This window comes from Ranitomeya variabilis, chromosome 4, assembly GCF_051348905.1.
Source record: "Ranitomeya variabilis isolate aRanVar5 chromosome 4, aRanVar5.hap1, whole genome shotgun sequence".
Lineage (NCBI taxonomy): Eukaryota > Metazoa > Chordata > Amphibia > Anura > Dendrobatidae > Ranitomeya > Ranitomeya variabilis.
The window spans coordinates 694,171,236-694,196,168 of NC_135235.1; the positions used below are offsets into that span (position 1 = coordinate 694,171,236).

Here is a 24,933-nt window from a genome sequence, read left to right on the forward strand (position 1 = left end):
CAGAAGGTCCGGCGGCGGTTTGCGTTGCACGAGGTGGAACGCGGAAGTAGGTTCATACAGCACTTCCGGTGGCGTCTCAAGGTAAGGTGACGTCACATCCGGGGGGAGGCGATGCATTCGGCGTGCGTTCCACTAGGTGGAACGCGGAAGTATTCAGATATAAACCCGGAGATACTGCAATAGTGCGCCCTGCATTCCTCTGTGTGAAGGAGGATAAGGCGCAAGATTTGATTGTGGTGACGGCAGGACACGGTACAGCGGATAGTCCGGTCCAGCCAGCATATCGTACCGCATCTGATGCCGGAGACTAAGGGTGAGCGCAGCAGAAGCTGCTATATCCTTTATTTGATTAAAGAGATTACACACTTACCCTGTGTATTCCTCAACAGAAGATATGGAGGTCAGAAGTGAGGAGGCAGGGGTAAGTGCGCAGGGCGCAGAATGACGTTCTTATTTGCACATACACTGAGCAGTGCCTATTCTTATGTTTAGGATAAGGAGGCCACCCAAACTCCCCTCCCTCTGACAAAAAAGACGGGAAAAGCATCTTCAAAGTCTAAAAGGTGTTCTGTATGTAATACGAAGCTTCCAGAGACATATAATAAAGCTCTCTGCAGCTCGTGTATCTCTAAGATTGTCAGAGAGGAGCAACCTTCTTTATTATCGGAAATGAGGAGCCTAATCCGAGAGGAGGTCCAGAATTCCTTGGCCTCAATGTCTCAAAGCAGTCGGTCCAGTCCAGGCCCGGCACGTAAGAGACCCAGAAGTGATGCAGCCCAAGAAGATCGGTACGATTCTTCAGAAGAAGAATTGGAGTTTAGAGGTTCAGATCAAGAAGAAGGAGAATTGCCTAAGGAAGAGCAAGAACAAGGAAGAAAGTATTATTTTCCAGTGGAAGACACGGAGCAGCTGGTTCAAGCTGTAAGAGAGACTATGCAGATAAAGGAAGAACCACGGCTGAGATGTAGACAAGACCAGATGTTTGGAGGTCTCACACATCAGGAACAGACAGTTTTTCCTGTGAGCGAACACATTCGTCGGATGATAGCTCAAGAATGGAAAGAGGCGGAACGTAGTTGGTGAGTCGCGTGAGTTTAAAAGCCGTCTACCGTTCAACCCTGAAGAAATCAAGACTTGGGAAGAGATTCCGAAAGTAGATGTGCCCATAGCCAAGGTTACAAAGAAGACTTCCATCCCTTTTGAAGATTCCTCAAGTCTCAAGGACGCAATGGATCAGAAGGCAGATATCTTATTACCCATGAAAAATCGAGAAAAGATGTGGCACTCACCCTTCGGCACTGCTTGTTTAAAATCCTTTATTCATCTGTATAATAAAATACATGTCATGTGGAGAGGCGGCTGGGATCGGGAAACAGGATAAGGAGGAAAGGAAAGGACGACGGCCGTTTCGCGCTTATGCGCTTCCACGGGTCCACAAGCACATAGTAAAAACGTCACATCCTTTATAGGGAATGACATGACGCTATTGCTCACAGGTGTGAGGTTTAAAAACACAAAATGTAAATTATGTGCAAACAATAATGTTGACAAGCATCATAAATTCATTACACTCAAAGGCATATCGAAAGAGAGAAAGTATAACAATTTACAAAAAAACGGACATGTCCAATTTGTCATTTAACCCTAAGGGTCCTTGTGCATTAGATTCCAAAATCCATCTTGCTTCGTGTTGCAAGAGGACTTTATTGCGATCACCTCCCCGTGGGGGATTGTTAACTATTTCTATACCAGCAAAACGTAATACATTTGGATCGGCCTTATGATGGTTACGTATATGTTGAATAAAGCGGGGACAACCCTTGCCCGACAAAACTGAGGTGTAATGCTCCTTAAATCTACTAACCATCGGGCGTATCGTCTTGCCGATATAGTAAAACCGGCACGGGCAAAAAATAATATAAACAACAAATTGGGTTTTGCACGTAATTAACTGATGGACAGTATGACAGATAGGACCTATACGGATAGGATTTTCCACGTATCTTAACCTGCAAAATTTGCAGTTACCGCATTTGTGATTCCCTATTGGTTGGGCTTGTGTGAGCCAATTATTTACCGAAGGGGAATATCTATTTTTGACAATTAAGTCTCCTAAGTTTCGCGTGCGTTTATACCCGAATCTTGGTCTGTTAGTTACTAGAGGTGTCAAATCCCTGTCATTTTGCAGTACATGCCAATTTTTATTTATGGCCGCATACACTTCTTTGTCCATAGGACTGTGCGTGAATGTAAAAGTGAATCTTTTTTGGTCGCTGTTCTGAATGGCAGATTGCTTTTTTTGCCTACGAGTTTTTAATACTGCACTCTGTGTGAGCTGCTCCACACGATGCTCAGCCTGTTCCAAGATTTTTAATGGATAATTTCTATTAAGGAAATCATTTTTTAATTCACCAATTTGATGTTTAAAGATTTTTTCATTGTTATTTATTTTCCTGTATCGCACCATCTGGCTGTAAGGCAGACTGTTTTTAGTATGGATCGGGTGCGCACTAGAGAAATGTAACAGGCTGTTAGTAGCACTAGGTTTTTTATAAACTTGTGTATTGAGTATGCCATCAGAAAGATTTAGTTTTACATCAAGAAATTCAAGTGAATTCCCCCCAAAACAAGCTGTGAATTGCATGTTTTCGTTGTTAACCGAATTAAGATACGCGACAAAGGACTCAAAGTCACTTTGGGCCCCATCCCACACGATGAAAATGTCATCTGCAAATCTCAAAAATAAACGGATAAATTTTAGGAACGGGTTCGTAATGGAAGTGATATAATTTTCCTCAAAAACCGCTAAAAAAAGATTCGCAAAAACGCACGCGACGGGCGTACCCATCGCGGTTCCGGTGTGTTGTAAGAACCACTTGTCTCCAAACTTAAAGGCATTGTGAGATAATACAAAATATAGACTATCCGTGATGAAATTAATTAAATCATGATCTTTATCAGCATTAACAAGGATAGTTCTGATGGCATCAATGCCTTTGTCCTGGGGGATGCGTGTGTAAAGGCTAACGACATCTATCGAAGTGAGCGCAAAAGTAGGTTGCCAGTCTATTGATTGAAGTGCTGTGAGGAATGCTCCTGAGTCTTTCACAAAGGAGGGGATTTGCAACAGCAGCGGTTTGAGCAGCCAGTCCAGGAACTGCGACAAAGGCTCAGTCAGTGAACCTATACCCGATATAATCGGGCGCCCAGGAGGAGATGAAGCATTTTTATGTATTTTTGGCAGGCTATACCAATAAGGAATAGATGGATGGAGAGGAAAAAGTCTCTCTGCCTTATTTTTTGATAAAATGCCTATTGAGACATATTTATTTAATAAAGTCCTCAATTTTTCTCTATATTTCACCACTGGATTTTGGTCCAGAGGAATATAGGTTTTTTTATCATTTAACTGGGACATGGCTTCACTGACATAATAACTTTTATTAAGCAAAACCAAATTTCCCCCTTTGTCCGCTTTCCTGATGACCACGTCATCCCACTGCTGCATCTCCTTTACTGCTAATTCTTCTTGCTTTGATAAGTTCTTTTTTGATTTGCGATAAAGCACAGCTTCCACATCCTTAATTACTAGGTCATGGAATAAGTCAATCAAATTACCCGAAGATGTAGGGGGCATAAAGGTAGAGCTTGTGCCACCCGTAAAAGGCTCGATATTTGTGTTACTAATGTCTGTCATTGCTGGGGGGACCATTTCCACCACTGAACTATCAAGACTAGCCAGCAGTCGAGCATCTTCAGAAACCTGGAGATTTGAAGAAGAAGAAGCAATGAAACCTAGAGGGCCGATCGAAATCGGAGTGTCTGTTGCCACCAACGTCGGTCTGTTACTATTAGACTTATTATTAGAAAAATGTTTATGCAAATGCAATTTTCTAGTAGCTCTAAATAGATCAATTTTGAAATTCGTGAAATTGAAATCATCTGGCAGACAAAAATTTAGACCCAAGGAAAGAACTTTTTTCTGTTCCGGAGATAGGGCTTTATTTGATAAATTAATTATCTGTAGTTCGTTATGCGTCACTTTCTCCAGGAAACCTGCTTGCGCTTCCTTTGCGGGCTTTGCTCGGCCACCCCTCCGGGTCTTTTTTCTAAAGGGATGTTTGGTTCAACAGTTGGAGTCAATACAGAGGCCTCATTCCGCCCATCTTCAATGCCGCTAGAATCGGAGTCAGTCACCCATCCGTCTTTTTGTGGCTTACGTCGATTATATCTTTTTGACTGATAGTGCCTTTGGAAATTTCTTTTTTTATTGTTGTACTTATTTTTGCTCCATGTAAAAACTTGTCCTGTTGCAAAATCATTTTTGTCCCTGAGGAACTTATCTTTCTTTTGTTGTTTTGTCTCAATTTGAATTAAAACTAATTTCTTCTCTAATTTCTTCAGAAACAAATTGTTCTGTGGCTCGGTAATACGTGATTTCAGCTCTTGTTTGGCTTTTTCCAGTTGTTCACAAAGGATTGAATATTCCTTTTCATTCTGCCGGACTACCAACGCTAATAAGTTCTTAGAACACTGCAGGTGTATTTCATCCCATGCCTGCTGGAACGTGGGATCATCAGCGAATTGAGAGATTTCTTTAAAAACTCGGAGTCCTCGTGGGACCCTGCCACACTCAACATACGACTTCAAAGATTTAATTGTCCAATAGAGTCTTATCTCTCTTTCTGCCAAAAAATATATCTTTGTTTCCAAAGCTTTTGTGCTAATCAACACTAAATCCTCTTTATGATTACAGCTCATAAAGAAATCCTCCGCTCCTTCCCTCCCAGCCAGTAAACCACACTCCATTGACGTACTTGCTTGAGAGTCCATAGAACTTTCTTGGAGATCATCCATTTTGAAATATTTTCAGGTGCTCAGTGTAGGAGCAATGAACGCCTGTGCTCAGTCCCAAAAGAACAAAGCAGTATTGAAAACCAAACTTCCAAGGTGTGCGGACGGCACTAGGCGATACGGTTATATGCTTCCTTTATTGGCACCAAATTTCATTGGTCTCACGTAGCAGCAACAAATGCAGGCACTAGCGGGGGTGCTCAACATATAATAGCAAAAAATCGTCCATGAAAAATCGAGAAAAGATGTGGCACTCACCCTTCGGCACTGCTTGTTTAAAATCCTTTATTCATCTGTATAATAAAATACATGTCATGTGGAGAGGCGGCTGGGATCGGGAAACAGGATAAGGAGGAAAGGAAAGGACGACGGCCGTTTCGCGCTTATGCGCTTCCACGGGTCCACAAGCACATAGTAAAAACGTCACATCCTTTATAGGGAATGACATGACGCTATTGCTCACAGGTGTGAGGTTTAAAAACACAAAATGTAAATTATGTGCAAACAATAATGTTGACAAGCATCATAAATTCATTACACTCAAAGGCATATCGAAAGAGAGAAAGTATAACAATTTACAAAAAAACGGACATGTCCAATTTGTCATTTAACCCTAAGGGTCCTTGTGCATTAGATTCCAAAATCCATCTTGCTTCGTGTTGCAAGAGGACTTTATTGCGATCACCTCCCCGTGGGGGATTGTTAACTATTTCTATACCAGCAAAACGTAATACATTTGGATCGGCCTTATGATGGTTACGTATATGTTGAATAAAGCGGGGACAACCCTTGCCCGTGCCGGTTTTACTATATCGGCAAGACGATACGCCCGATGGTTAGTAGATTTAAGGAGCATTACACCTCAGTTTTGTCGGGCAAGGGTTGTCCCCGCTTTATTCAACATATACGTAACCATCATAAGGCCGATCCAAATGTATTACGTTTTGCTGGTATAGAAATAGTTAACAATCCCCCACGGGGAGGTGATCGCAATAAAGTCCTCTTGCAACACGAAGCAAGATGGATTTTGGAATCTAATGCACAAGGACCCTTAGGGTTAAATGACAAATTGGACATGTCCGTTTTTTTGTAAATTGTTATACTTTCTCTCTTTCGATATGCCTTTGAGTGTAATGAATTTATGATGCTTGTCAACATTATTGTTTGCACATAATTTACATTTTGTGTTTTTAAACCTCACACCTGTGAGCAATAGCGTCATGTCATTCCCTATAAAGGATGTGACGTTTTTACTATGTGCTTGTGGACCCGTGGAAGCGCATAAGCGCGAAACGGCCGTCGTCCTTTCCTTTCCTCCTTATCCTGTTTCCCGATCCCAGCCGCCTCTCCACATGACATGTATTTTATTATACAGATGAATAAAGGATTTTAAACAAGCAGTGCCGAAGGGTGAGTGCCACATCTTTTCTCGATTTTTCATGGACGATTTTTTGCTATTATATGTTGAGCACCCCCGCTAGTGCCTGCATTTGTTGCTGCTACGTGAGACCAATGAAATTTGGTGCCAATAAAGGAAGCATATAACCGTATCGCCTAGTGCCGTCCGCACACCTTGGAAGTTTGGTTTTCAATACTGCTTTGTTCTTTTGGGACTGAGCACAGGCGTTCATTGCTCCTACACTGAGCACCTGAAAATATTTCAAAATGGATGATCTCCAAGAAAGTTCTATGGACTCTCAAGCAAGTACGTCAATGGAGTGTGGTTTACTGGCTGGGAGGGAAGGAGCGGAGGATTTCTTTATGAGCTGTAATCATAAAGAGGATTTAGTGTTGATTAGCACAAAAGCTTTGGAAACAAAGATATATTTTTTGGCAGAAAGAGAGATAAGACTCTATTGGACAATTAAATCTTTGAAGTCGTATGTTGAGTGTGGCAGGGTCCCACGAGGACTCCGAGTTTTTAAAGAAATCTCTCAATTCGCTGATGATCCCACGTTCCAGCAGGCATGGGATGAAATACACCTGCAGTGTTCTAAGAACTTATTAGCGTTGGTAGTCCGGCAGAATGAAAAGGAATATTCAATCCTTTGTGAACAACTGGAAAAAGCCAAACAAGAGCTGAAATCACGTATTACCGAGCCACAGAACAATTTGTTTCTGAAGAAATTAGAGAAGAAATTAGTTTTAATTCAAATTGAGACAAAACAACAAAAGAAAGATAAGTTCCTCAGGGACAAAAATGATTTTGCAACAGGACAAGTTTTTACATGGAGCAAAAATAAGTACAACAATAAAAAAAGAAATTTCCAAAGGCACTATCAGTCAAAAAGATATAATCGACGTAAGCCACAAAAAGACGGATGGGTGACTGACTCCGATTCTAGCGGCATTGAAGATGGGCGGAATGAGGCCTCTGTATTGACTCCAACTGTTGAACCAAACATCCCTTTAGAAAAAAGACCCGGAGGGGTGGCCGAGCAAAGCCCGCAAAGGAAGCGCAAGCAGGTTTCCTGGAGAAAGTGACGCATAACGAACTACAGATAATTAATTTATCAAATAAAGCCCTATCTCCGGAACAGAAAAAAGTTCTTTCCTTGGGTCTAAATTTTTGTCTGCCAGATGATTTCAATTTCACGAATTTCAAAATTGATCTATTTAGAGCTACTAGAAAATTGCATTTGCATAAACATTTTTCTAATAATAAGTCTAATAGTAACAGACCGACGTTGGTGGCAACAGACACTCCGATTTCGATCGGCCCTCTAGGTTTCATTGCTTCTTCTTCTTCAAATCTCCAGGTTTCTGAAGATGCTCGACTGCTGGCTAGTCTTGATAGTTCAGTGGTGGAAATGGTCCCCCCAGCAATGACAGACATTAGTAACACAAATATCGAGCCTTTTACGGGTGGCACAAGCTCTACCTTTATGCCCCCTACATCTTCGGGTAATTTGATTGACTTATTCCATGACCTAGTAATTAAGGATGTGGAAGCTGTGCTTTATCGCAAATCAAAAAAGAACTTATCAAAGCAAGAAGAATTAGCAGTAAAGGAGATGCAGCAGTGGGATGACGTGGTCATCAGGAAAGCGGACAAAGGGGGAAATTTGGTTTTGCTTAATAAAAGTTATTATGTCAGTGAAGCCATGTCCCAGTTAAATGATAAAAAAACCTATATTCCTCTGGACCAAAATCCAGTGGTGAAATATAGAGAAAAATTGAGGACTTTATTAAATAAATATGTCTCAATAGGCATTTTATCAAAAAATAAGGCAGAGAGACTTTTTCCTCTCCATCCATCTATTCCTTATTGGTATAGCCTGCCAAAAATACATAAAAATGCTTCATCTCCTCCTGGGCGCCCGATTATATCGGGTATAGGTTCACTGACTGAGCCTTTGTCGCAGTTCCTGGACTGGCTGCTCAAACCGCTGCTGTTGCAAATCCCCTCCTTTGTGAAAGACTCAGGAGCATTCCTCACAGCACTTCAATCAATAGACTGGCAACCTACTTTTGCGCTCACTTCGATAGATGTCGTTAGCCTTTACACACGCATCCCCCAGGACAAAGGCATTGATGCCATCAGAACTATCCTTGTTAATGCTGATAAAGATCATGATTTAATTAATTTCATCACGGATAGTCTATATTTTGTATTATCTCACAATGCCTTTAAGTTTGGAGACAAGTGGTTCTTACAACACACCGGAACCGCGATGGGTACGCCCGTCGCGTGCGTTTTTGCGAATCTTTTTTTAGCGGTTTTTGAGGAAAATTATATCACTTCCATTACGAACCCGTTCCTAAAATTTATCCGTTTATTTTTGAGATTTGCAGATGACATTTTCATCGTGTGGGATGGGGCCCAAAGTGACTTTGAGTCCTTTGTCGCGTATCTTAATTCGGTTAACAACGAAAACATGCAATTCACAGCTTGTTTTGGGGGGAATTCACTTGAATTTCTTGATGTAAAACTAAATCTTTCTGATGGCATACTCAATACACAAGTTTATAAAAAACCTAGTGCTACTAACAGCCTGTTACATTTCTCTAGTGCGCACCCGATCCATACTAAAAACAGTCTGCCTTACAGCCAGATGGTGCGATACAGGAAAATAAATAACAATGAAAAAATCTTTAAACATCAAATTGGTGAATTAAAAAATGATTTCCTTAATAGAAATTATCCATTAAAAATCTTGGAACAGGCTGAGCATCGTGTGGAGCAGCTCACACAGAGTGCAGTATTAAAAACTCGTAGGCAAAAAAAGCAATCTGCCATTCAGAACAGCGACCAAAAAAGATTCACTTTTACATTCACGCACAGTCCTATGGACAAAGAAGTGTATGCGGCCATAAATAAAAATTGGCATGTACTGCAAAATGACAGGGATTTGACACCTCTAGTAACTAACAGACCAAGATTCGGGTATAAACGCACGCGAAACTTAGGAGACTTAATTGTCAAAAATAGATATTCCCCTTCGGTAAATAATTGGCTCACACAAGCCCAACCAATAGGGAATCACAAATGCGGTAACTGCAAATTTTGCAGGTTAAGATACGTGGAAAATCCTATCCGTATAGGTCCTATCTGTCATACTGTCCATCAGTTAATTACGTGCAAAACCCAATTTGTTGTTTATATTATTTTTTGCCCGTGCCGGTTTTACTATATCGGCAAGACGATACGCCCGATGGTTAGTAGATTTAAGGAGCATTACACCTCAGTTTTGTCGGGCAAGGGTTGTCCCCGCTTTATTCAACATATACGTAACCATCATAAGGCCGATCCAAATGTATTACGTTTTGCTGGTATAGAAATAGTTAACAATCCCCCACGGGGAGGTGATCGCAATAAAGTCCTCTTGCAACACGAAGCAAGATGGATTTTGGAATCTAATGCACAAGGACCCTTAGGGTTAAATGACAAATTGGACATGTCCGTTTTTTTGTAAATTGTTATACTTTCTCTCTTTCGATATGCCTTTGAGTGTAATGAATTTATGATGCTTGTCAACATTATTGTTTGCACATAATTTACATTTTGTGTTTTTAAACCTCACACCTGTGAGCAATAGCGTCATGTCATTCCCTATAAAGGATGTGACGTTTTTACTATGTGCTTGTGGACCCGTGGAAGCGCATAAGCGCGAAACGGCCGTCGTCCTTTCCTTTCCTCCTTATCCTGTTTCCCGATCCCAGCCGCCTCTCCACATGACATGTATTTTATTATACAGATGAATAAAGGATTTTAAACAAGCAGTGCCGAAGGGTGAGTGCCACATCTTTTCTCGATTTTTCATGGACGATTTTTTGCTATTATATGTTGAGCACCCCCGCTAGTGCCTGCATTTGTTGCTGCTACGTGAGACCAATGAAATTTGGTGCCAATAAAGGAAGCATATAACCGTATCGCCTAGTGCCGTCCGCACACCTTGGAAGTTTAGATATCTTATTACGTCGAGCTTGGGAAACCTCAGCAGCTCTGATTAAGACTAACATCGCAGCTACATCAGTAGCAAGATCCATGTTCCTGTGGATGGAACAATTAGAAGAACATTTAATTAACAAGACCCCGCGGGCAGATATAATTGCCTCCCTGCCTATCATAAAGTCAGCTACGGCTTTCATGGCAGACACTTCGGCTGAGTCCGTCAGATTTGCAGCCAGAAATAGCTCCTTGTCAAATGCGACCCGTAGGGCTATTTGGCTTAGATCTTGGTCGGGGGATAACGCATCTAAAAATAAATTATGCGCCATTCCATTTACGGGGTCCAGAATTTTTGGTCAGGCTCTGGATGACATTTTAGAATCGGCATCGGATAGTAAAAAAGGATTCCCTGAGGATAAACCTAGGAAGTTTCAGCCTTTTCGGAAAAGACCCTTTTCTCCCCCCCCCCCCTCCCCCCCTCCCCCCCTCCCCCCCGCAGGCAGCCGGAGTATAGAGAACAATGGAGACCCAGCAGGGGGTCCTTCAGGGGTTCCTTCGCTCAGAACAGAAAGGGAAGAAGTTCCCTTTTTGGTTCAAGCTATAGACAAAGAAGGCAATGATAGGGATAGGCGGGAGATTAAGTCTTTTTCTAGATTCTTGCAGTCTGATCTCAGACAACAGATACGTCCTTAGTATAATTGCAGACGGTTACAAAATAGAACTAATATCCCGCGTACTACAGAGGTGTATCACACCAACTGTTGTAACCACAAACTCCCCTATGTTCTCAGACCTGCAAAAGCTATTCAGCACCCAGGTCATAGTTCGGGTTCCCTCTCCAGAGATAGGTTCAGGTCACTATTCGTCTTTTTTCAATTCCAAAATTGTCAGGAGAATCCCGAACGATAATAAATTTAAAACCTCTAAATATGTACGTAAAGTACAAAAGATTCAGGATGGAGTCTATAAAATCAACTATCCATCTGATAAAAACAAAGACTCGGTGATGTGCACTCTCGACCTGAGGAGTGCATATTATCAGGTTCCAATACATCCCTCATCTCAGGATCTGCTGAGCTTCTCGGTGAAATTTCCGGACCAAACCTGCCACTTCCAATTTCAATGCCTTCCCTTTGGCCTAGCATCGGCTCCAAGGATTTTCACGAAGTTGGTAGCAGAGGTGGTGGCTTACCTAAGAAACCAAGGCATAACAGTAGTTCCATACTTAGACGATTTTCTCGTGGTAGCAAGAACAGAAGATATTCTGCTAAAATACAGAGATCGAGTCATAACGGTTTTGGAGCACCTAGGATGGGTAGTAAACCGGGAAAAGTCACATCTAAGGCCCGAATCCCGGAAAATATTTCTGGGAGTACTCTTGGACTCTACAGTCAGACAATCTTTTTTGTTTTTATTTTATTCCCTCAACCCTTCAGACATCCCGGAAGCAGTCGACGCACTGAGTCAGAGGTGGGACGAACCTCTATCTTATGCGTTCCCTCCAATAGCACTTATCACTGTTGCTTGGTCCTCTTGAATCTTCCTGAGCACCACTGGGATAACAATAGTTCCATACTGGCCAAAAAGAAGCTGGTTCCCATTGTTGGGAGCCATGATGTTGGAAAACCCTATCAGACTCCCGTTATGGAAAGACATCATTCATCAGGGACCGGTGCTACACCAAGATCCAGGGAGATTACATCTATCAGCATGGATCCTGAGAGGGACATGTTAAAAGCCAGAGGACTGTCGGATAAAGTAATTTCAACCATCCAGGCTAGTAGAAAGCCTGTGACGGCGGCCATCTATCACAAGATTTGGAAGAAGTTTTGTACAGAAAGTGGCAGGTCGGCCGGGATACCGGGAGCCTTGGATGTTCCTAGAGTTTTAAATTTTCTTCAGTCTGGCTTCGACATGGGGCTTAGGCCAAGTACTCTTAAAGTTCAAATTTCGGCGCTCAGTACTTTCTTGGATTATCCATTGGCTTCTCACCCATGGATAATTAGATTCGTGAAGGCCATCCAGAGATTACGTCCTACCTTGAGGCAGCTAGTTCCTTCTTGGGACTTAAATTTAGTTCTTAGGGCTCTATGTAAAGATCCCTATACTCTTAGAGAAGACATGCCTATTTCAGTACGTACCTGGAAAACTGCCTTCTTAGTAGCTATTACAACAGCTAAACTGGTAGGCGAGATTCAGGCCCTTTCAATTAAAGATCCTTACCTTCAGGTCCGGGAAGACCATATAATTCTAAAATTAGATCCAGCTTTTGTCCCCAAAGTAGCCTCGTTAAAAAATCGAGACCAGGAAATAATTTTACCTTCCTTTTGTGACAACCCGTCTAATGAGAAAGAACAGGCGTTACACTCCCTGGATGTCAGACAGGCGGTTTTAGACTATATGGAAGCCACTAGTTCCTGGAGGAAGGATTCTAATCTGTTTATTTTATTCGGGGGTAAAAATAGAGGTAAAAAAGCTTCCAAGACCTCAATTGCTAGATGGATCACGTCTATAATCTCAAAAGCCTACACATAGGAAGGGATAGATTGTCCAGTAGGGATTAAAGCGCACTCTACTAGGGTGGTTTCGGCTTCATGGGCTGAGCGGGCGGGGGCATCCCTAGACCAGATTTGCAAGGCCGCTACTTGGGCCAGAGTAAATACTTTTTGTAAGCATTATAAATTGGATGTGTTGGCTGCACATCAATCATCTTTTGGGAGAAAAGTTCTCCAGGCAGTTGTCCCACCCTAAAGGAGGTTTCTTTGGTATTCTCCAGCGTGCTGTCAGGGGGACGTCCTGGAAAATGGGTATTATACCTACCGATAATTCGGTTTCCAGGAGTCCATCCTGACAGCACCGTTATTTCCCCCCCATGTATTCTATTTTCATATGCTGTATATGTTGGTTAATAAAGAGTTTTTTTGCAAAGTATATCTATCCATGGTGTGGTACTTGTCAAACACTGAAGGAAAGGGGGTGGAGTGGGACCTTTTAACCTCTCGTGTTGTTTCCTGTCCCTGCAAGGAGGAGGAGGACGTCCAGCGTGCTGTCAGGATGGACTCCTGGAAACCGAATTATCGGTAGGTATAATACCCATTTTCAACTTTCATATTGCTTTCAACCAATACAAATGCATTCACTGGGAAATGTCATTGATGCTTACAGACGTTACCTAATAAGATATGAAGTGACTAGAAGATGAGTAATTAAAAGAATTTTTTATTTATTAACATGATGTTAAAAACAGTATCATATAAAAACACAAAGATATAAAATTGTATATAAAAAGTCAGGGCGTGACACTTGGAAAGCGATGGTTTTGTGATCTGTCAGTACCTGGAAAGCGGCCTTATAGACTGGTTAAGTGGACTTGCTATAGTGCATGGACACAATCGAGCGTCTCATTATTTCCCTACACAGTCCTTACCAGGAAGAAGGAACACTGACCAGAAGAAACGACAGTAATAATCATCCCACAGTGTGCCCAAATTACCAAGACTAAATTACTGAGGCAGGCTAAGAAAGAAGTGCAATAAGTCGCATCTCTGCTGTGGTGTGTCTTTAAATATAATCATAAGCATAAAGTACAAAGAGACCATTAGATGGCAGTCAGGTATGAGGGTAGGTAAGCAGTACATGCAAGAGATGTAGAGACTAAATTAGCACATAATAAAGCTGGTCAAAGGCCAGTCCGAGCTTACCTGGATTTAGAAGATAAAGGCTTGGGCAGCATGGGGAGATGATGGTATCACGTCCTGCGCCCGACGAGCGCCGTTTCGCATAACTGCTTCTTCATAAAGTGGAGGCGTGGTGGAGACTAGGTAAGGAAATAGGTTTTTATATCCTAAGGGCGGGTGTAAAGTGATTAGGAGCGCGGGGTGGTAAGCAGAGGGTGGGAATGGGGAGGTTGTCAATGGTCTTTGTTTGGCGCAGAAGTCCGGTCGGGTACACCCCCAGCACATGTAGAGTAAATGGGGAGGGCGGAGTTGTGTGCGGTGGGTGGGGATTTGCATGGGTGTGTCTGGCAGTGGTAATGGCGCATGAAGCCGGTCAAAACTCCCACAGTAAAGGGGACTTCCGGTCCTGCGCCTCATGACACGCGATGGAACGCACTGCGTGTCATGGAACTGGCGCTGATCGGAAATCGGATGGAGATATGAGACCGGCGCATGCGCACTAGCCAGGGGAATGGTGTTTGTGAATGTGACGGGCACAATGTGTAGTACCGCCCCCTCCATTCACCCTGTTCTACGCAGCCGTGGATGAACAATAAACAGCAGAGAAAGGGAAGGTAAAAGGGAAGAAAAGGACAATCATGAGGGTGGGGGGAAGGCTATATCTTTTGGAGAGAGGGCCGGTGCCATTATATGCGCCAAGTTAAAGGGGGCAAATGAGACTAAGTGCGGTTGGAAACCAAAAGTGAAGAGGGTTATAAGATGGGTGCTAAATTGGTTTTCCAAGCTGAAGATGGAGATATTAAGTAATTGTTTTTATAATAATGTGAGTGGATGAAAGAAAATCGAAGGACTAAAGAAGTGCTGAAAAGATTTTTTTTTAAAAGGCAGCAAAGGTAGAGAAGTTGTGTTGAGAAAATAAAAAAATATAATCATAACCGTAGTTATAACATATAGAAGGAGTGAGGTATGGGGGGATGAAGGGAGTTTATATATTGGGAAGGTGGTGAGCTGGGGACCCACTAATTGGATCCAGTGGGGATGTTAGAAAATGCACCAGGGGTGCAGTGACATTGAATGGTGGGGAAAGGGTACATGCCTGTATAAGGTGGCAAGGACATTGTATGCTTATAAAATGCAATAGTACTGATAATATAAAAAGTTGGCTAGGGGTGAAGTGAATGGAAAAAGTGTAAAAATATATATCCATATATATTATACACATATGTAAATGTCCAACGAATATCTTACTTGTCATGTTAAAATGTTAAAAAACCGATGCTTAGTGATAAACATTACATAATGATGGAATGTCCGTATAGATCCCTTGTATAACGAGGTTTCCTTTTCTTGTCCTCTCACTCTATTTTCCAGCTAGGATGGTTTTTCTTGAGAAGAACTGCCAGGAACTGACCATTAGGGCTGCGCCAAAGACAGGAGACACATCAAAAAAAGAGTCTATACACCAGTCCTCCGGAGAACTAGCGGCCCAGAGAAGGAAGAATAGGATACCTACAGGTATAATTGTAACATTTAACAACCCTAGCTGGCCATGTGGTGTGTGACACATAAGGAGACACATCTTGTTTCATTTATGAAGGAGGGACTCTTAAAGTCACAAAGCCTATTTTTAGAGGGGCATCAGGCAGCATTAATATTCTTAAAGGACATTAATAAACAGTGGGTCTCCTATGCTATTATTGCCTATGCAGTGAGTAGCTGGGCTGCCAAGAATTACAATGCACCCCAATACACCTTTCACGAGAGGTACAGGAGGGCCTCCTGAAAAAATGTTGCATTGAATGCAAGGCCTGCCTTGCTATCAAGTGATATGCACCCCAATAATAAGCCTTTGAACCCAGGTACTGGATGGCCACAGGAAAACCCACTTCAGTGTTCAGTTGGTCCTGCCATACAGTTTCCTTATGCATTGAATGCAAAGGCTGCCTTGATCCAAATTTGAGAAAAATAAGTCCCGGCACTCAAAAATGGTACTATTTAGGCAAAAATATCTTTATTGAAGAAACATGTTCCAAAAAATTTGCTGTAACGTTTCGGTCTTTACATTGACCTTCGTCAGACAGGGAACTACAAAGCGTTCATATATGAAGTCCTATGATTTATTATGGACAAGGAGAGGCCATCCATATTAAAGTCCAATAATGAACATAGTGCTCGGATCCGACGCTTCCGCGTGCAGGGTGCAAAATTATAGGACTTCATATATGAACGCTTTGTAGTTCCCTGTCTGACGAAGGTCAATGTAAAGACCGAAACGTTACAGCAAATTTTTTGGAACATGTTTCTTCAATAAAGATATTTTTGCCTAAATAGTACCATTTTTGAGTGCCGGGACTTATTTTTCTCATAATATAGTTAAAGGGAGTGGTGACCCTTGTCTCAGGCACCTGAATTCTTATACAAGAGGAGTGACGTGTCAATTTCTTTAATTTAAGATTGATCCAAATTTGCACCCCTTGGAAGAAACATGGTGGATGGCCTACTAAAAACAAAACAAAACTGTCCCATTTACAAAGGAGCGGGTCTCCTAGACTCGTGATGCCCATACACTAAGTGTATGGGCTGACAAACATTTCCCCATGGGAGGGTGAAATTGTTTTTTTTTTTTTAATTCAGCTCAAAATAGTGTTTACTGTTTAGAGCTAGGGTAACACACAGAAAAAAAATGGTGAATGGAAGCCTGAAAAGCACACTTTGTAGACCAAAGATACATGAGGCATGTCACGGAGATACCACACTGTAAAATGTGTCCTGTGTTTTTATTTTGGCTCCCAAAATAGTGTATAGAAATCAGGTCAAAGACAGCAAATACAGTGGAATGTAGCCCTCAAATACCACAATTTGTAGGCCACAGATACATCTGGCGTTTGACTGAGATACCAGACTCTTCAATATGTGGCCTGTATATTTATTTTTTTACTGCTAAATAATGTTTAGAGCTAGGGTAACACACCACAAAAAAAGGAGAATGGAAGCCTCAAATGCACACTTTGTATCTCACAGATAGATGAGGTGTGTCACATAACTACCACACTGTAATATGTTATTTTTGCTTTTTTTTGTTTTTGTTTTAACCAAGATAGTGTATAGACCTAAGGTATTAGACATACCAAAAATTGGAATGTATGCGTGAAAACAACTATTTTTAGATCACACGTATGTGGCCTGTATTTTTAAAACAGCAAAATACTGTATACACAAAGGGTAGCAGACCAGAAACTGGAATGTATGGCTGAAAAGCCAAGATTTGAAGACCACAGATAGATGAGACGTGTGACTGAGATAAGACTTTCAATATGTTATTTTGTAAAAAAAAATTAAAACAAAAAATTCTGTGTACAGCAAGGATAGCAGACCAAAAAATGATATGCATGCCTGCCAAGCAAGGATTTGGACATCACAGATACACTGTGCGTCTGACGGAGATAACAGAGTGATCTAAATGTGGCCTTGATTTTTTTTTTTTTTTTTTTTTTTTTTTTTTGGGGGGGGACCGACAAAATCTTTTTAATAAGTAGGCTATGACACTATAATAAAACATTTGGAGTACTAAAATTGTACAATATTTAGCGCAATGATATGCGATGCGTGTGGCGTACAAATCACAGTGATAAAAATAATAACTGTAGCTAAATATTTTCTTTGCCAGCTAAAGATTTTTTGGTCACCAAAATGTTGTTCAAAAATGTTGTAAGACGCTCAAAAAAAAAAACTATAGTACCAGAAAAAGGCCAGAATTTTATGCTCACTCTCATCTGATGCCTGGTACAAAAACAGCCATTTTAAATTATGTTTTAATGCTCTTGTATTTAAAATTACCTGGCTGTAGTCTGCAGTGTGACCAAGCCAATAAATGTAAAAAATGGGGTCCCGTATTGCTTTGTACTAAAATTTGCAGGTATAAGGTGCCTCCGCCCAAAAGAAATTATGGCCACTGATACCTGCAGCTGCAGCAGCAGACAGTAATGGAGTCTTTTGATGTATGCAGGGAGATCTATAGACTCAACATACAGTGCCTGCATGCCTTGCAGTGATGTAGATATGTGCACATAGACTCTCCCGCCTACCTAGCACAATTAAAAACTAGGCCCAATGTAAAGGAGCGTGTCTCCTAGACTTGTAATGCCCATACACAAAATGCATGGGCTGACAAACATTTCCCCATGGGGGTACCTTTTTAAAAAGTATTTTATGGGTATCATAGACACCCTTGTCAAAAATTGGACTGGCTGTAGCAGCACAGAACACTTTAACCCTGGTGATCTAGTGGCGGAGCATGAGGAGACATAACGATCAATCATACTGAAATCAAACAAATGAATAAAGGATGTGAATCCACCTATGAAAGAAAATAACAAAAGGGAGGGGCGAACACGGGTTAATAGATATGAAGCCAGAATGTGTCCAACGAGATATGTTGGTCCCTAGCAACAGCTCAGAGACAGGCATCTAAATAAAAATATAATATAATAGTATTTCAATATATTTTATATTGGAGAGGTATATACTAGGTCCATAAGAGGATGGTCCAGAGATATAAAAAATTAAAAATATAAGAATAAATGTGAAGAATATACGTACATCTCATTTTTATTGCATTTTTCCCTGGGGGAGTAACTTTTTTTGTTTTGATTTCAAATTAGTAACTGGCATCATAAAAACACCATTGCACAAAACTGTAATGACTTTAGCATCACCGAATACGTTCACCCTGGTGTTCTAGTGGTTGTGGTTAAAGAGCATGAAGATAAGGAGGGGGATAACAGCAAACAGACCAAATCAGGAAGCGCATACCCATGTGTGGTTGTGAAGAGGTGCATGAGAATACACCTCCACAAAAAAGACAATGTATTTAAGGTTATGTTTCGCTGTTTTCATTCGGTGGTGTACAGAAGTCTTGCCCAATCCAGCCTTTGTTCATTTTTATAAGAGTCTGCCTGTCAGCATTTACAGTTGACAGGCGGATGCACTTATCTGTTATAATTCCTCCAGTGGCACTAAAAACCTGCTCTGACAGAACGCTAGCTGTTGTGAATTCCGTTCTCGGGCTCCCTCCTGTGGTCATGAATGGTACTTTGGTGAGTTCTGTCCTTGAACACCCTCTGGTGGCTTTGAGTGGAACTGCTGGTCCTTGAGGTTGGCTTCTCAGCTGGCCTCGTTTATTGCTCTGCTGACTTCCCTGTTGTGAACTCGGTTCTCGGGCTCCCTCCTGTGGTCATGAGTGGTACTATGTGAGTTCTGTCTTTGGGCTCCCTCTGGTGGCTTTATCGTTATACTGCTGGTCTGTGGCTGGACCAGCTGCCTCATTTCCTGCTGTTCAGGGCTCCTATTTAACTCACCTGGACCATTACTTGTTGCCTGCTGTCGTTGTATTCAGTACTGGTTCTGATCTCTCCTGGCTTCCCTTGTGACCAGTCTCTCCTAGAGAAGCTAAGTTTGCTAATTCATTTTTGCTCATCTTTTCCTTGAAAATGTTTCTCAGTATATGATGAGTTCTGTCCAGCTTGCTAATATGTGATTTTCTCGCTTGCTGGTAGTTCTGGGGTGCAGAGTTGCGCCCCTCACATCGTTAGTTGGTGTGGGGGTTCTTGTATTCTCTGCGTGGATATTTTTTGATAGGGTTTTATACTGACCGCACAGATTCTTTGCTATCCTCTGACTATTTAGTGATTAGCGGGCCTCCTTTGCTAAACCTGTTTTCATTTCTGCGTTTGTACCTTCTCCTTAACTCACCGTTATTATTTGTGGGGGGCTGTCTAAACTTTGGGGTTATTTCTCTGAGGCAAATGAGGCTTTGTTTTCTCTCTAGGGGTAGCCAGTTTCTCAGGCTGTGAAGAGACGTCTAGGATTTTAGGTACGTTCCACGGCTGCCTATAGTGTGTGCGGTTAGGATCAGGGTTGCGGTCAGTCTAGTTCCCACATCCCCAGAGCTTGTCCTATATTCTGTTACTTAGCTGGTCAGTTTTGTGATCCTAAACCACCAGGATCATAACAGTACAGCAGGCCATTAAAGTGTTAATGCATCGCAGAAGCGGGATAAGAGAAGTCCTGAGTGCATTTTTTTTTCTCCTCTGCAGTTTGTCTAGCTTCTCTACTCCCCTTAATCTCTGGGTGGCTCAGATTTCAGCTGCAGACATGGACTTTCAGACTCTGTCCTCTAGTATGGATCATCTCACTGCAAAGGTACAAAGCATTCAGGATTATGTAGTTCACAGTCCTATGTCAGAGCCTAAAATACTTATTCCTGAGTTGTTTTCCGGAGATAGATCTAGGTTTTGGAATTTTAAAAATAATTGCAAATTATTTTTTTCTTTGAGACCTCGTTCCTCTGGTGACCCTGTTCAGCAAGTTAAAATTATTATTTCCTTGTTACGTGGTGACCCTCAAGATTGGGCTTTCTCCCTGGCGCCAGGAGATCCTGCATTACTAAATGTGGATGCGTTTTTTCTGGCGCTTGGACTGCTTTATGAGGAACCTAATCTAGTAGACCATGCAGAAAAGGTTTTGCTGTCTCTCTCTCAGGGTCAGGATGAAGCAGAGGTTTATTGTCAGAAATTTAGGAAATGGTCTGTGCTTACTCAATGGAATGAGTGTGCCCTGGCAGCGATTTTCAGAAAGGGTCTTTCTGAAGCCCTTAAGGATGTTATGGTGGGGTTCCCCACGCCTGCGGGTCTGAATGAGTCAATGGCTTTGACCATTCAGATTGATCGGCGTTTGCGGGAGCGCAAACCTGTGCACCATCTGGCGGTATTTTCTGAACAGAAGTCTGAGTCTATGCAATGTGACAGGATTCTGACCAGAATTGAACGGCAAAATTATAGACGTCCGAATGGGTTGTGCTTTTACTGTGGTGATTCTGCTCATGTTATCTCAGATTGTTCTAAGCGCACGAAAAGGTTCGCTAAGTCTGTCACCATTGGTACTGTACAGCCTAAATTCATTTTGTCTGTTACTTTGATTTGCTCTCTGTCATCCTACCCAGTTATGGCTTTTGTGGACTCAGGTGCTGCCCTGAATCTGATGAATTTGTCATTTGCCAGGCGCTGTGGTTTTGTCTTGGAGCCTTTGCAGTTCCCTATTCCATTGAAGGGAATTGACGCTACGCCATTGGCCAAGAATAAACCTCAGTACTGGACTCAAGTGACTATGTGTATGACTCCTGCACATCAGGAGGTGATTCGCTTTCTTGTGTTACATAATTTGCATGACGTTGTTGTGTTGGGTCTGCCATGGCTGCAGACTCATAACCCAGTCCTGGATTGGAAAGCAATGTCTGTGTCAAGTTGGGGTTGCCAGGGAATTCATGGCGATGCTCCTTTGGTGTCAATTGCTTCTTCTACTCCTTCTGAAGTCCCTGAATTTTTGTCGGACTACCAGGATGTATTTGATGAGCCCAAATCCAGTGCCCTACCTCCTCATAGGGAATGTGATTGTGCTATAAATTTAATTCCTGGTAGTAAGTTCCCTAAGGGACGACTCTTTAACTTGTCTGTACCAGAACATGCCGCTATGCGGAGGTATATAAAGGAGTCTTTGGAGAAGGGGCATATTCGCCCGTCCTCGTCCCCTTTGGGTGCGGGATTCTTTTTTGTGGCCAAGAAGGATGGTTCTCTGGACCCTGTATAGATTATCGCCTTCTAAATAAAATCACGGTCAAATTTCAGTATCCTTTGCCATTGTTGTCCGATCTGTTTGCTCGGATTAGGGGGGCTAGTTGGTTCACCAAGATAGATCTTCGTGGAGCGTATAATCTTGTGCGTATAAAGCAGGGCGATGAATGGAAAACAGCATTTAATACGCCCGAAGGCCATTTTGAGTACTTGGTGATGCCTTTTGGACTCTCTAATGCCCCTTCTGTGTTTCAGTCCTTCATGCACGACATCTTCCGAGAATATCTGGATAGATTTATGATTGTGTACCTTGATGATATTTTGGTCTTTTCTGATGATTGGGAGTCTCATGTGAAGCAGGTCAGGATGGTATTTCAGGTCCTGCGTGCCAATGCCTTGTTTGTGAAGGGCTCTAAATGTCTCTTCGGAGTCCAGAAGGTTTCCTTTTTGGGCTTTATTTTTTCTCCTTCTACTATTGAGATGGATCCAGTCAAGGTCCAGGCTATTCATGACTGGACTCAACCTACATCGGTGAAGAGTCTTCAGAAGTTCCTGGGTTTTGCTAATTTTTACCGTCGCTTCATCACTAATTTTTCTAGTGTGGTTAAGCCTTTGACGGATTTGACCAAGAAGGGTTCTGATGTGACTAATTGGTCTCCTGCGGCCGTGGAGGCCTTTCGGGAGCTGAAGCGTCGGTTTTCTTCGGCTCCTGTTTTGCGTCAGCCGGACGTCTCTCTTCCCTTCCAGGTCGAGGTTGATGCTTCTGAGATTGGAGCAGGGGCTGTTTTGTCGCAGAGAAGCTCTGATGGCTCTGTGATGAAGCCATGTGCTTTCTTTTCAAGTAAGTTTTCGCCTGCCGAGCGGAATTATGATGTTGGTAATCGGGAGTTGTTGGCAATGAAGTGGGCATTTGAGGAGTGGCGACATTGGCTCGAGGGAGCTAAACATCGTGTGGTGGTCTTGACTGATCACAAAAATTTGACTTCTCGAGTCTGCCAAACGGTTGAATCCTAGACAGGCTCGATGGTCGTTGTTTTTCTCCCGTTTTGATTTTGTGGTTTCGTACCTTCCTGGTTCGAAGAACTTTAAGGCTGATGCCCTTTCTAGGAGTTTTGTGCCTGACTCTCCTGGAGTTTCAGAGCCGACTGGTATCCTCAGAGAGGGGGTGATTTTGTCTGCCATCTCCCCAGATTTGCGACGGGTGCTACAGGAGTTTCAGGCAAATAGACCTGACCGTTGTCCACCGGAGAGACTGTTCGTCCCAGATAGATGGACCAGCAGAGTTATTTCCGAGGTTCATTCTTCTGTGTTGGCGGGTCATCCTGGGATTTTTGGTACTAGAGATTTGGTGGCTAGGTCCTTTTGGTGGCCTTCTTTGTCGAGGGATGTGCGTTTCTTTGTGCAGTCCTGTGGGATTTGTGCTCGGGCTAAGCCTTGCTGTTCTCGTGCCAGTGGATTGCCTTTGCCTGTCCCGAAGAGGCCCTGGACGCATATTTCCATGGATTTTATTTCGGGTCTCTCAGAGAATGTCTGTCATCTGGGTGGTTTGTGATCGTTTTTCTAAAATGGTCCATTTGGTGCCCTTGCCTAAGTTGCCTTCCTCCTCCAATTTGGTTCCGCTGTTTTTTCAGAATGTGGTTCGTTTACACGGCATTCCTGAGAACATTGTGTCTGATAGAGGATCCCAGTTTGTGTCCAGATTTTGGCGGTCCTTTTGTGCTAAGATGGGCATTGATTTATCTTTTTCGTCGGCCTTCCATCCTCAGACGAATGGCCAAACCGAGCGAACTAATCAGACCTTGGAAACTTATTTAAGATGTTTTGTTTCTGCTGATCAGGATGATTGGGTGACTTTTTTGCCATTGGCTGAGTTCGCCCTTAATAATCGGGCTAGTTCTGTTACTTTGGTTTTGCCTTTTTTTTGTAATTCTGGTTTTCATCCTCATTTTTCCTCGGGTCAGGTTGAGCCTTCTGACTGTCCTGGGGTGGATTCTGTGGTGGATAGGTTGCAGCAGATTTGGAACCATGTAGTGGACAATTTGACGTTGTCACAAGAGAAGGCTCAGCGCTTTGCTAACCGCTGTCGCTGTGTGGGTCCCCGACTTCGTGTGGGGGATTTGGTTTGGTTGTCTTCTCGTTATGTTCCTATGAAGGTTTCTTCTCCTAAGTTTAAGCCTCGTTTCATTGGTCCTTATAAAATTTCTGAAATTCTCAATCCTGTGTCATTTCGTTTGGTCCTTCCAGCTTCTTTTGCCATCCATAATGTGTTCCATAGGTCGTTGTTGCGGAGATATGTGGCGCCTTTGGTTCCTTCCGTTGATCCTCCTGCTCCGGTGTTGGTCGAGGGGGAGTTGGAGTATGTGGTGGAGAAGATTTTGTATTCTCGTATTTCGAGATGGAAGCTTCAGTACCTGGTTAAATTGAAGGGCTATGGTCAGGAGGATAATTCTTGGGTTGTGTCCTCCGATGTCCATGCTCCCGATTTTAGTTTGTGCCTTTCATTTGGCTCGTCCTGATCAGCCTGGGGGCTCTGGTGAGGGTTCGGTGACCCCTCCTCAAGGGGGGGTACTGTTGTGAATTCCGTTCTTGGGCTCCCTCCTGTGGTCATGAATGGTACTTTGGTGAGTTCTGTCCTTGGACACCCTCTGGTGGCTTTGAGTGGAACTGCTGGTCCTTGAGGTTGGCTTCTCAGCTGGCCTCGTTTATTGCTCTGCTGACTTCCCTATTTAACTCCACTCAGATCATTACTTCATGCCAGCTGTCAATGTCTCAGTACTGGTTCAGATCTCTCTTGGATTTCTCTGATGACCTGTCTACTCCAGCAGAAGCTAAGTCCCTGCTAGTTCATTTGTTATTCATTGCTTTCTGAATATATTTCTTAGTACATGCTAAGTTCTAGTCCAGCTTGCTATCATGATATTTCCTTGCTAGCTGGAAGCTCTGGGGGTGCAGAGTTGCACCTCCACACCGTGAGTCGGTGTGGAGGTCTTTTTGCACACTCTGCGTGGTTTTTGTAGTTTTTTGTACTGACCGCATAGTTCCCTTTCCTATCCTCTGACTATTTAGTAAGATTGGGCCTCCTTTGCTAAAACCTGTTTCATTCCTATGTTTGTAACTTTCCTCTTAACTCACCGTCAATATTTGTGGGGGGCTGCCTTTTCCTTTGGGGAATTTCTCTGAGGCAAGGTAAGGCTTCTATTTCTATCTTTAGGGGTAGTTAGCTCTTAGGCTGTAAAGAGGCGTCTAGGCAGAGTTAGGAACGCTCCACGGCTATTTCTAGTGTGTGTAATAGGATTAGGGTTTGCGTTCAGTAGAGTTCCCACCTCCCCAGAGCTTGTCCCAGATTTCTAGTTTAACCATCAGGTCATTCCGGGTGCTCCTA

At 42.6% G+C, this 24,933-nt stretch overlaps 1 protein-coding gene across 3 annotated transcripts in view; it reads left to right on the forward strand.

Moving 5' to 3' along the window:
- Positions 1 to 24,933, forward strand: part of LOC143767631 (uncharacterized) — an 850,082-nt gene that overhangs the window by 810,558 nt on the left and 14,591 nt on the right. For all 3 annotated transcript variants that reach the window (XM_077256068.1, XM_077256070.1, XM_077256069.1), the window contains one exon: positions 15,295 to 15,438. In XM_077256068.1, the coding sequence (XP_077112183.1) occupies positions 15,295 to 15,438 (144 nt within the window). The remainder of the gene's footprint in view (positions 1 to 15,294; positions 15,439 to 24,933) is intronic.